Here is a 12,504-nt window from a genome sequence, read left to right as displayed (position 1 = left end):
TTCAGAAAGAGGTTGATCATTGTTTTTTCTCCAGGTTAGGGGAAATGACTGTATTTTGAAAAGCATAATATCTGATTACCACAGACCTTTTTCCCATGAGGCATAATGCCAGAAGGGTTTTCAGGAGGCTTACGTGCTGCCAGATCTGGCTTTTCTTTGTGGTCACCCAACCAAAGACTGACCAGAACCATAGTTGTTTAATTTTGTGTGGTATAGCATACATAATATAATGAAATATCCTTGAATATTCAATACACACTGGCTAAAGAGCAAAAATTACAGGAAGGAAATGTGTACTTCCAAGCACCTGAAAACCTGAGGAGGCATACAGTAATAATATTTCAACATTTCCTTTTCAACTTTTACAGCTAGTAAATGTATACAGTAATAAAGGCTGAAGTACGTTTATTATTAGCATTAAAATATGATAGGGAATGGAAACACTGAAACCTAATTGCAGAAAAACAAGAAAAGGGACAATGGCTGAGAAGCCAATTGTTCAACAAATTTACAAAACATAGGTGTTGATACATACCTGAAAGTATAGGTGACACTAGTGTTGCAAGAATATTACTCTTCTACTGTGAATAAAGGGCTATGAGTCTGGAGGAATTGGAGGCCATGAACTGAGCATTGTATGACTGATTGTTACTGTATATGAAAGATGAGAACTGCTACACTGAACAGGAACTCATTTTCCAGCTAATGGCTCCATAGCTGATAATGTCACACAACAGAAAAAAAGAACTTCCTTTATGACTTAATTAAATTTAGTAGAAAAAGTGTGAACTGTGCATAAAACACTTAAATAATAAACTGGAAAGAACCAACACTGCAAAAGAGCAACACTCAGGAGACAAAAATGACAAATTTTTAAGGTAATTTGTATTTTTCCTAACATGCAAACTTGAGGTCTTTACATATGAGATTAACTTCCAGTGAGCTGGAAAACCAGCTGATAAACTTTTGCGAGGTAGTTATGGTAATAGCTACCAATGGTAGAGACAGAAGCATCGCCCACCAAGTCAGTGTGCATTCAGTTTTACGCAGTTTACCTTTGGCCTAGGTAAGAAAATGAGGGGTGGTAAGAGGTGGACACCTTATATAAAGTTAAGTATACCTTAGTTTAACCAGACCACTGAGTTGATCAACAGCTCTCCTAGGGGATGGCCTGAAGGATTAGATTTATTTTACGTGACTAAGAACCAGTTGGTTACCTAGCAACGGGACCTACAGCTTATTGTGGAATCCAAACCACATTACAGCGAGAAATGAATTTCTATCACCAGAAATAAATTCCTCTTATTCTTAATTGGCCAGTCAGAGATTCGAACTTGCAGCCAGCAGAGTGCTAGCTGAGAACGGAACCCACCTGCCCAATGAGGAACTGACACTTTATATAAGACCTCAGGTTTGTATGTTAGGAAAATACAAATTACTTTTGAAAATTTGTCATTTGTTCCTACACAAATACAAACCTCTGTCTTTACATATGGAAGACTTACTCTTGGAGAGAGGACTCTGAGTAAATCTCTGAACTGACTGGTAGTTCAGCTCACCTGGGTACTCTCTTCCTGGTCATGAAAGAGCAAAGGAAGGAGACCATACCTATGATCTATTGAACAAGAGAGACGTTCAACTCTTCAGACTTCTGGGCATTTCAAACTAATGGAATGTAATATCCTTGATTCGAAAAATTTGATGAACCCACAATGTCGGAGACTATAAAGCTAAGAATAAAAACTGGTTTGTTCATAGTCAGTCCCTCTCCCCTTGCTAGGAAGAAGGAAGGATTTGCATCTACTAATCCAAATGGAGCTAGATTATAGATAGGATACTCAGTCATCTAGATCAACTGCATGCATGCCAGTCTAGCATGTGCCGGCTTGTTCACTGTCCCTCTACCCACTGGGAGAGGAAGGAAGACAGGAGAAAGGGAGGGGGCCAGTCCCACACACACCTTCCCTTGCAGCCACACACCTTAGGCAAGATGCAACCTGTCCCTCAAAAGCTGGGTGAACTACATGACTTGTTGAGCATCCACCACAGGACCTAAGGAAAGGTGTCCAGACCTATGGACAACGCCCCAAGGTAAAAGGGGACAATGTGATCTGCACGACACATTCCATCCTAGTACTCGACCGACAGATGTACAGACTGATGCCCTGGCCTCGAAAAAGATCTGGCCCTAAACGCACTGATGTCCACCAGGAAGTTGGGGGGGTACGCTTCGTTTGAGCATCTCACTAGTCAGAGAAATGACAATTTGGACACTATTTCTCGGCCAACTCAAAGCTAACGAAACAGTCGTTGGCCTTGAGCTGAAGGTCTAGACTTTAAGGAGGCAACATTGTCATACTGTCATTGGAACCATTGGACCATAAAAGTGGAATGATCAATCTCACTGATCATCTTTGAAACATGTAGAATGGCAAAAGGCTTAAGCTTCCAGATGTAAGTAGATACAAAGATGTCTTGTTTGCTCAAGAGTGCAGGTAGACAGCAGAACAGCACCAACTTCAGTAAATCAAGAAAAGAAGGACTTCTTCAGAGGTTGAACAAATTTCTGGGAGTCAAGGTGCCAAGATCAACTGTCCTTATCTCCTGACTTTATCGATTGAACTGTTTGTAATCACATCCATCTTGTGGGATGTGTCTGGTTGGCCACTGTACTGAATGTTCTACTGTCTACTCGTGCACCTGCACTGCTGCACTAGAGTAGATGAAAGGACATTAGGCCCTTTGTTGACCATGGTACTGCCATTGTGTCATTACTATCACCCCAAGGAGTGTCTCTCTTTGGAGCTTGAGACTCTTGGAAGTTTAAAAGAACTGTGCTTAAGTTTCAAGAAAGGAAGTGTAGGAGACTCGCCCTGGTCAAAGTTTCAAGAATGAAAAATCTCTGGAGGAGGATCGTGTAACCATGGCACTACCTTGGTGCTGTTGCTATCAAAGGAGTGCCTATTCGGACCCTGAGACTCCTGAAACTGACTTAAGCTCCATATAATTTTTCTTCCTCTTGGGTTATGAATCAACAGGTAACTGGAGCAGCAGCTACTGTTTACAACTCCCACATCTTCCACTCCTCGCAGGGGAGTATAACTACACAAAGTCAAAAGAAATGGAGCTCCCTTGACACCACTTCATGGCTGAGTCGGAACCAAAACAAGCTGTCAGCACTTAGTTTGGAGGTGAAGTCCTAAGTGGTAAACCAAAAGGCCTTAGGGCACTTGGTAGCCTTTATGGGCCTTAGAAACAGAATGCTCATAAACTGTTGATCTGCTGACAAATCAGGCAGAGCGACGGGAAGTTGCAAGCCCAAAACTTGAATCATGGATACAAAGATGTCTCCTAGACACCAACAGCATCTGAAGTCCCTAGGAGGTCACTTATCCAAATACTGACTAGCCCCAACGTTTCTAACCATTGATGCGAAAGATGCCTCCCTAGACATCAACAGCACCTGGTGTTCCCAAGAGGTTTCTAACCATGAATGCGAAAGACGTCTCAAGAAATCAGCAGCATCAGTTGTTCCCAGGAAGTCACCTATCCAAGTGCTGACCAGACCTAGTCATTATAAACTTGATTGACCAAACAAGAAGCGATATTTCCACGTGGTATGCACGATGGCTGATATGCCCATGGTCTGTAAAGACAGAGCCAAATCGTAACAGCTTCGGCGTGTCGTGAATGAAGGACTAACCTGACTGTCTTCTCAGATCGAACAATTCTTCAAAACGCTGAGGTGTCAAGACCAATTGTCGATAACACTGACTCTAGTCCCCGAACTTGTCTATCATACATCCATCATCCTGGAATGTGTCTGGTTGACCGCTATGCTGAGTGTGTTACTGCAAATCCTGCACCTGCACCGTCAATTGAGGAGATAATAGTACATTAGCCATCACCCCTTCTTGTTGACTAAGGAACAACTACTGTGGTACTGTTCCTTACCAACACTATGGAATGCCTATCCTCGGATCCTGAGGCTTGAGAGCTGAGATTCAGGTTATTGAAGTGCAGATTAGGTCAGCTTAGGCTGGGTTTAGATTAGGTTTAGGCAAGAAGTATCTTCGTATGACTGAATATGAAACCCTCGCCAGGAAACACGAAAATCCCACCTTGCCTCAGTCCTCTCAATCTACACATCTGGAAGACCAATACATTACAACATTCAAAGATATTGTGTAGTGGAAAATAAAAAACACTGTTTGTTCATGAAAAAGCATTTCAGAACAAGGAGAAAAAGAATGTCAAAGAGGGAAGTTCTTAAAAACAAGGTTGGGAAGATGTCTAAAAAAGAGAATTTGGCATTCGAGAGTTGGATATCCTCCCACTCTCCACAGATACATGATAGCAACAGGAAGTAGAATACACAAAACAAACATCATGGAGACAGGTGCTGGGTTTGGCGTGACATACGTAAAGGCAACATAAAAACTAAGTAAAATATATACGGAGAAAGGCTCCACGACTTTTTTACATGAAAAAACAAGCCAAATAAGATCATAGCAAGAATAAATGAATATCTCATTAGGGAGACAGAAAAACATGTTGAAATGTTTCAGTATATCAATATATGCAAAGTATAAACATAAAAATAAAAACAATATATCATAAAAACAACTATATTCAAACAGAAGAGAAAAGTTGAACGGTAGGTTGGAAAAAAAGAAATGCACGTTTAAATGAGATGGCAGCCAAAAGTAAACTGTGTAGAATTGAATGTGCACCAACTTGGTGAGCGGGGTGCTTCTGCCCTTACCTCGGTAGCTATTACCATAACCACCTTGAAAGAGTTTATTGGCCAGTTTTCCAGCTTGCTGAAAGTTAATCCCATATGTAAAGACCGACGGTTTATATTTGTGTAGGAACATACTGTAATTACAGTACTACTGACAGTTAACAAATATAAGAAAAGCTGACACTTGGAGACTGAATTATTCAATAACTGTAGGGCTGAAATGAAAAGGATAATTAATAATAAGCACTGAAAAAAAATTCCTGAAGAAACCACCTGAAGAATAGCAGAGCTGTTAACAACACTTAAGGACCACAAAAAATAAGGTTATTCATTAATATATATCTGGTTTGTGCACAGTAAAACTATCTTCTTCTCTTGTCAAACAGACAAAAGACTAGTAATCATGGGGGAACATTTGGACATAAAATATTAGCCTCCATCTGACAGCTGAGTTTTGATAAAACAACCTAGATACCACGATAAAATTTTTTGCTATTAGTACTTGGGGCATCCAGAACTATATTTCTATACTACTTTCATGGATTTTGATATATTTTAAGCCTTTGAGATGACATTAACTCTTTTCCATTTCTTAAAATTTCTGCAAAATTTTGATAATATTTAAAACTGAAGAGGAAAATTCCACACAGTAATTATTATATAAAAATTTTATTGAACAATATAGAAATAAGTACATTTACATGATCAAAAGTATACAATAAATATGGATGGATTGGAATCCTTCAACAGTAGCATACCATGCAATGAAAACCTACAAACACCTTATATCACAGTGGAAATTATTCAGTTGCATAAATCTTCCAAACAATCAAGCCCAACTACAGTTCTGTAGTGTTACCGTTTACCTGTTATTTCAAAACATCACTGGAAGTAGTTATCATCACTTATCAAGGTTTCCTTCATAATTCATTTTCCTTGCCTCTTAGGAAACTTACTCTTCATTTTCAATTTCCAAACAAAAATCTAATACAGTTATTCTAAAAGTCCAGTACACATATATGAAAATATGATTAGTTTTATGGCACGAACTGTGTTTTCAACCAAGACTTAAAACTTTCTGATATTTAAGATTTAAATGAAATTTACATGAGAACTATATACACAGTTGGCCCACTCTTAAACTCCTGGTACAAGCACAGCCAGGGTTTTTTTATGATATTTACTTAGTCTCCTTCCACAGCATTATCAACCTCTTTAATACTTCCTTCAGATTATATATCACACTAACTTTGCTTTTATAACAATAAAAATTATAATAATAATATAATAATACCAACTTCTTAAAATATCATTGAAAGCTAACTCAGTTCTCACTATCATTCTTCCACTGATGAAAGCTGAGTGGGCCCTAAATAGCTCTCTGTAACTAACAATATGTAATGACCAAAAACAACAATAATAATTATTGTCAGCATGTGATAAATTTCAAGATAAGAGTTAGAACTAAGTCTTTTAACAGGATACTGGTTGTAAACTACGGCATCATATTCTTGTGTATTTCCCAACTTCCTTGTAAGTCTGGTTCAACTTCTAATCTTTAACCTTCAAGACTAAACTGATATTAAAACAGATTTCTGTAGACCATATGGGTGCGTAAACCGGACAATACATAAACAGCATTTTCTTGGCTAACTGAGGAGAAACTGTATGAAGCAACCCAAATCTTCTAGATCTTTTATTTTTAACAGCAAAATCATTTTTCCAACTTAACACCAATAAGGCCAGGGGACTGAATATGAAATTTGAAAGACTTCATAACATCACGTAGCCTAAGCAAATACATGTAATAATGAAGTCTGTGGAGCTTTGAATGAAGCTTCCAATGAAACTGTACCTGAGACAGGGTAGCTAGATGAAAACTTTTAAAAGCCTGGGAGCTTCATTTGAAGATACTGGGAAAACCTGGACCAAGTTGTAAAGTTCACAAAGTGTACAGCTAAGGAATTTTTAAGTGAACTTCATGTATGAAGGGTTAAAATGTTAGGATTTTTCATTTTCTACATTCTCCTTTAATGCAGAATATACTGTTGAGGCATCAAACCACTTCAGGATGTTAACCAAAACTATGGGAGTTTGGTAATGATTTTAAATCAAAATCCCTGGTCCCACAGACAGCTTGGTATTTAAAAGTCCCTGACCTAGGTGCAAATTAGATTGGGCTTCAATTATAGTTGTCAGGTTAAACAATAATTTCTTCAGTGGGTTCCCCAAAAGTTCCTTTTGCTGATCTCATGCTTAACAGATTTTGGAGTTTTTGCTCTACTAAGCCACAGGGGCTGAAATATCCTAGTTAAAGAAAAAAGCTATAAATAAATGCACATTTTCAATTAAGAGAAGCAATGACTTGTGAGAGAAACTTCAAAAAAGATTTTCTAATACAATACTCAAGTCCTCAATGTGAACACTAGGTTGTATTGTGATGCAGTATCATAATGTATGTGATTCATGATAATATGCCTTGCATAACCTACAAATCTTTAGATATAAAAATGTATGTAAATATAGCACTTGTCAAAGGGGATGACTTCAGTATTATGGATATTATGAAAAATACAGTGTAGCTAAATATTATTATATATACTATACGGGCATAGGGAAATAGTTTGTAAATAGTGAAAACGTTCCATATACTAAGATACTGATTCCTATCAAATCTGCAAGAGATGTTAACATCTTATCTGCAACTGTACTTTTGAGCTCACAGATGCAGAGATTACTAAAAGTTATAGAGTATACTATCCAGTCAAGTCCAAGATCAGCCTTATTTGGCTCTATAAATCTTGGCCTTCCTCAAATTCCAAGCACGAAGTCACACATGAAAGATTTTTAGCCATACTTCGTTGTATGAATAAGCTAACCAGCAATAATGGTCATGGTATAGTACTTCTATGGCCCCAAGTACGATATTCATGTACACGTCTTAGATCAGAACTACCAACAGCAGCTAAAAATATGAATAACAAGCTAACAATCACTTAAATATAAATTCACATAATAAACTAGTTACACAATCAAAAATTATACAAGAGAACTAAACAATAATATCACAAATAATAGCAGATACAGAAAATATATAATAATGAATTTAAATACATGAACAAAGGTCAAAATTCATTCAATAAAATCTCTGGACTTGAACTTTCTCGAATTTTTGAAAAAAACATGACAGCCTAATGAAGAAAATTAAACATGAACAGAACAAAGAAAGGCAATAAAGGTACACAGGTTCAAGACAGATATAAAATTACATGAATCTAATCTAGAGAGCACATCATAGACATCTAGAAGCTACAATTATTATGTATTCCTAACTGTATTCCATTCAACTGCCTTATTAATGAAGAGATACTATGAAGGTTGGGCAAAAGCCACTAAATTAAAATAAAAATTTGCGACATTTCCTCAGATTAAATAAAGAAGAAAATTTCACAGAAATGCTATAGACAATAATGATACAGGAATAAGAATGTGATATAAATGCTATGAATCAACAAACAAACAATGAAGGTTGAACAACCACTAACCTGGATAACAGGACATAAAAATAGATAGAACATAAGACTGCTCAGAGGAGCACACACTTCCTTCAATATTTGACTTAAGTTTCCACTGACATAACAAGAGCTTATCTGTGGCTAAAATAATTTTTCTCAGTCTCTTTGTCCAAAGTCATCAAAAAAGATTCATACATAACTTAAACACCCTGGGATTTGTGAGTAGCCAAAGTCTTGATAATGAGTATGAACTGCAGGTTCAACCAACCCTATAGAGGGTTCCTGCCTGGAGTGCACTTTGTCTTGGGTGCACTGAGTAGCATCAACAGCCCTCTACAGCACTTTAGCTCCAGAAGTAATTAATTCTGTATTTTACTTGTGCAACTCCTTTATCTTCCTTTACTCTTAATCTACACTCTTCACACTCTTCTCTTCATTTTAGAATGTTTAATCAAGCCAGCACTATACGAGAAAATATGCAATGCAAAACCCTGGTCAGACTATTGTATAACAGTAATGTTCTTGGTCACAACCTCTTACCATAATGCACAGTACTCAGCAAGGATATCTATCAGTGTAACTGAGAATTGTAGCAAACTTTACAGATCAATTTTGAAATTTGCTTTCACACATGACTCAAATTTGGACTACTGGTTAGAGAGCAATGGTCTGGATTTGCAATTGTCTGGTAATGTTTCAGTTCCTTCAGATACATGAATATGCATCTGTTTACTGTCATAATTTAGTGTGTCAATCCGAGATGATAAAAGAATATTCATGCACCAAACATTAATCTTTAAGTTTCAAAATATTAAAACCAATTAATAAAACTCAAAGAGGTAAATGACAGCCTTCTATTATTTAACAATGGCATTTGGCAGTGCATGAATGGGCTGGGCTAAAATTAGTAACTGATATTAATAAATTTAGCATACACTTACCAACAAATTACCAGGAGCTTGAAAATGTACATTATTGTCAGACTACTAAATCCTCATAAATAGATGAAATTGTGAGACTACAGATTTTTTTTTTTTTATCCAGTCCTTTATGGCTTTTTCTGAAGAATATTTTGTAACTACCTCCCCTCCTACTCATGCTTTTGCTGATAAGTCAATCCTCATACCTCTTTAGTTTGTGCCATCTAGTCACGCTGAGCCTTTGCAGCGAGTCTCATAATTATCCTTTCTTTGTCTACTAACTCATTTCTCAGGAACATGTCTAAAAGTGTAAGTTGTAACCAAAATAAGGTCAATGTCACCAAAACATAATTCTCCATTTTTTCTATAGTTTCAAATTGTTACCTCAAGTTTAATGATAAGTAGCTTGGATTGGATACCATAATAACCAGTGTGAATAACTTAGGTTCTTCTCTTCATATTTTGTTGGAAGTGATATTGCAACTGGGAACCAGGTGTCATCTAGATATTATTACAATCATAAATTAGTGTCACAAGACAACCATCATCCATTTGTAAATTCTTGTTGGATTATTTCATAAAATTGGTGAAAATTGGGGAGGTAAAGTTAGAGAAGTTGGACAGCTAAGATAACAAGAGGAAGAAATGTGGGCAGAAAGCAATATAGCAAGATGCCAAAAGGGTGCTACAAAAATCCTTTAGTACAATCTACAGTGTGCAGGACAAGGCACACTGGAAGTGGTTGCATGATAATCACTGGTGAACAAGCCCACTGAGGGCATCTTGATTTCCCAAGAGGTTTACTGTAATTGGTGCCCAAAAACTATTTGATATGTAAAAAACACCTTAGTTTTTGCTGTAAAAACATATATTCCTTTCTGATACAGAATTTGTCAGCCATACTCTACTCTAGAGAAAGAAATGAAGTGATCTCTAGGAAGTGAAAGAAATAAAATCTTCATAAAAAACAGAACAAAAAATATAAACAAATAATTTTTCTTCACGAATCAAGTTCCTCACTACTGACTTGTTTTGACCCCTATTTACATTTTACAAATTATAATGCATTTCCTCAAAGGGCCTTCAAGTTATAAAACTTTACAAAATATTTCTCAACAATAAAACTAATTTTTTTTTCCTGAGCATGATAATTTCAGTATTATTCATAAATACTGACTCACTGTTTATATACTGTCCTCATAGTGAAGAAAAACTATTCTTCAAGTATTAATATATTAAACTATGGGAACTGAATATATAAGCTTTCAGGAAATATTTATGCAAATCATTCTGGCATGAAAACATTATGTACTCTATCACATTCATGAATACAATAATATCTATTTTCCTAAGACTACACTAAACACCTCAGGGCTGATAATTTTTTCTGATGGTCTAGGAACAAAGACTGGTGTAGTTGTAAAGTTCAATTCTTTTTTTACGATGAATTTTGAGGGGAAAAAAATTTTATATTTTTCCCAAGATCTGAAATGGTTTGAGCAAGTGATAAGATTCAAAAAGAGCACGTAGCAAAAATATAGTTCCTTATAGTAGTACTGTAAAGACAAAGAGCACTAGGATGACACACATAATCATGAACAAAGGGCCATGGATGAAGACTCAGACCAGATGGAAATTCAGGTTGAAAATGCACAAAACTAAAAAGTTTGAGAACTCATTTCACATTTAACCCTAATGTAAAATATTCAATAATGATTCTGTTGTAAAATATGAGAGTAAAACCAGAAACTGCTCAGCTACAAGATGACATCACTCTATCAGTCAGTAAAAATATAATGGTAATCAACTGTCACAAGCAATCAAAGGTCAAACTTACAAATCTATAACCTACCAATTATTCTACATATATGTATAGAACCTATTTCAATTTGTTAACTTTCAAGCTGGACTAAGAATAAACATTAAGAAAATATGGAGCGTCTGTGTTGGGATAGAATGTACTAGGAATAACGTTATAGACTCCTGACACCACATCAAGAATCTCTAGTACAACAAAACCTGACCTGGAAAATAGAAAAAATAATGCTTAAATTTATTATATAAAACATTTAAAATTTTCTGCTCTAATTGAAGTCAATTTTTTGGATTCTAAAATGTACACATGAAAGATTTAGCTCTCTGGGCCTTTTAGCTTGCGACCAGAGTGCAAGAGAGATACAGTACTCTTCTCCTACAAGGAACGCTATCATTTTCATGTCGCTAATAAAAAGGAAGACCATAACCAAAGTATATGTCAGCATAACATTTCAGGCACATTTTATACTAACTTCTAATGACTACTTGAAATAAATTTACCCCTTAACCTTAATGATAACCCTTCAGTTTCAGTTACTGTCTTAATTCATTATACTGTGCATCTAAGCCCTTTTCATGACAAATCAAAAAAGATACTGTTTTTGTTTAGCTGCCTGAGAGAGAGAGAGAGAGAGAGAGAGAGAGAGAGAGAGAGAGAGAGAGAGAGAGAGAGAGAGAGAGAGAGAGAGAGAGAGAGAGAGAGAGAGAAAACTAAACTAATTAATCCACAGCAGTACTTTGTAATTCACAGGGGTTCAATGAAAGGAACACTGAATGGACTATACATAGATGGGGACCATATTTCAGTTAATGCATTATAAGGTGATTGGGGTTGCCCAAATAGACAAAAATCGAGGAAAATTGGTACAGTAAACTAAAAGTAATTAAAGTGCTACTATTGTGTAGCAACCAAATCTCATTTTGTTAGAGAAAATGATCATAAACACATTGTATGACTTCCTATGGAAGTCATACAATGTGATATGATCATTTCACAACTACCAGTTTGCTAGAAATAACTTTTGTCCAGAAGGTAGTCAAAGAAACCATCTATACCTAAATATTCAGATAAGTCATGAAAGTCTTGTACTGTCTGTGTTATGACTGGAAACTTGTTTTATAATCAGTCACAGATTCTAAGACCTCACACAGATCCTATTTTGTACTTACCTATAGGCTCCTGACTGCTTTTTCTGAAAAGTATCCACTTGCTTGGGTATTTTTGGCTTCACACATATGACTTCAAATCCAATCTGCAGATGAAATGTAAAACATGAACATCAGCATCATAATAATAATAATAATAATAATAATAATAATAATAATTATTATTATTATTATTATTATTATTATTATTATTATTATTATTATTATTATTATTATTATTATTATTATTATTATTATTATAAGAGCTGCATCACCTGCATTCAATTTGTATGGAATTTTTCTATTTTTCTATCAAATACATTTTCAGGTTTCTGCACTCTGCCAGTAACTTTCCAATGATCGT

General features: G+C 35.9%; 2 protein-coding genes across 3 annotated transcripts in view; both read right to left on the bottom strand.

Moving 5' to 3' along the window:
• The window catches only part of LOC136835005 (transmembrane protein 192), a 209,047-nt gene that overhangs the window by 41,954 nt on the left and 154,589 nt on the right, over positions 1-12,504 (bottom strand). The gene's annotated exons all lie outside the window — the stretch shown is intronic.
• Positions 10,922-12,504, bottom strand: part of LOC136835004 (calpain-7-like) — a 37,786-nt gene continuing 36,203 nt past the window's right edge. Inside the window, 2 exon segments of the mRNA XM_067098014.1 lie at positions 10,922-11,203; positions 12,165-12,247. Coding sequence (XP_066954115.1) covers positions 11,059-11,203; positions 12,165-12,247 — 228 coding nt within the window. The 3' untranslated portion in view covers positions 10,922-11,058.

Source organism: Macrobrachium rosenbergii, chromosome 54 (genome assembly GCF_040412425.1).
Source record: "Macrobrachium rosenbergii isolate ZJJX-2024 chromosome 54, ASM4041242v1, whole genome shotgun sequence".
NCBI classification, from domain to species: Eukaryota; Metazoa; Arthropoda; class Malacostraca; order Decapoda; family Palaemonidae; genus Macrobrachium; species Macrobrachium rosenbergii.
The sequence above is the reverse complement of the archived record's forward strand: the minus strand, read 5'-3'. Positions and strand labels throughout refer to the sequence as shown.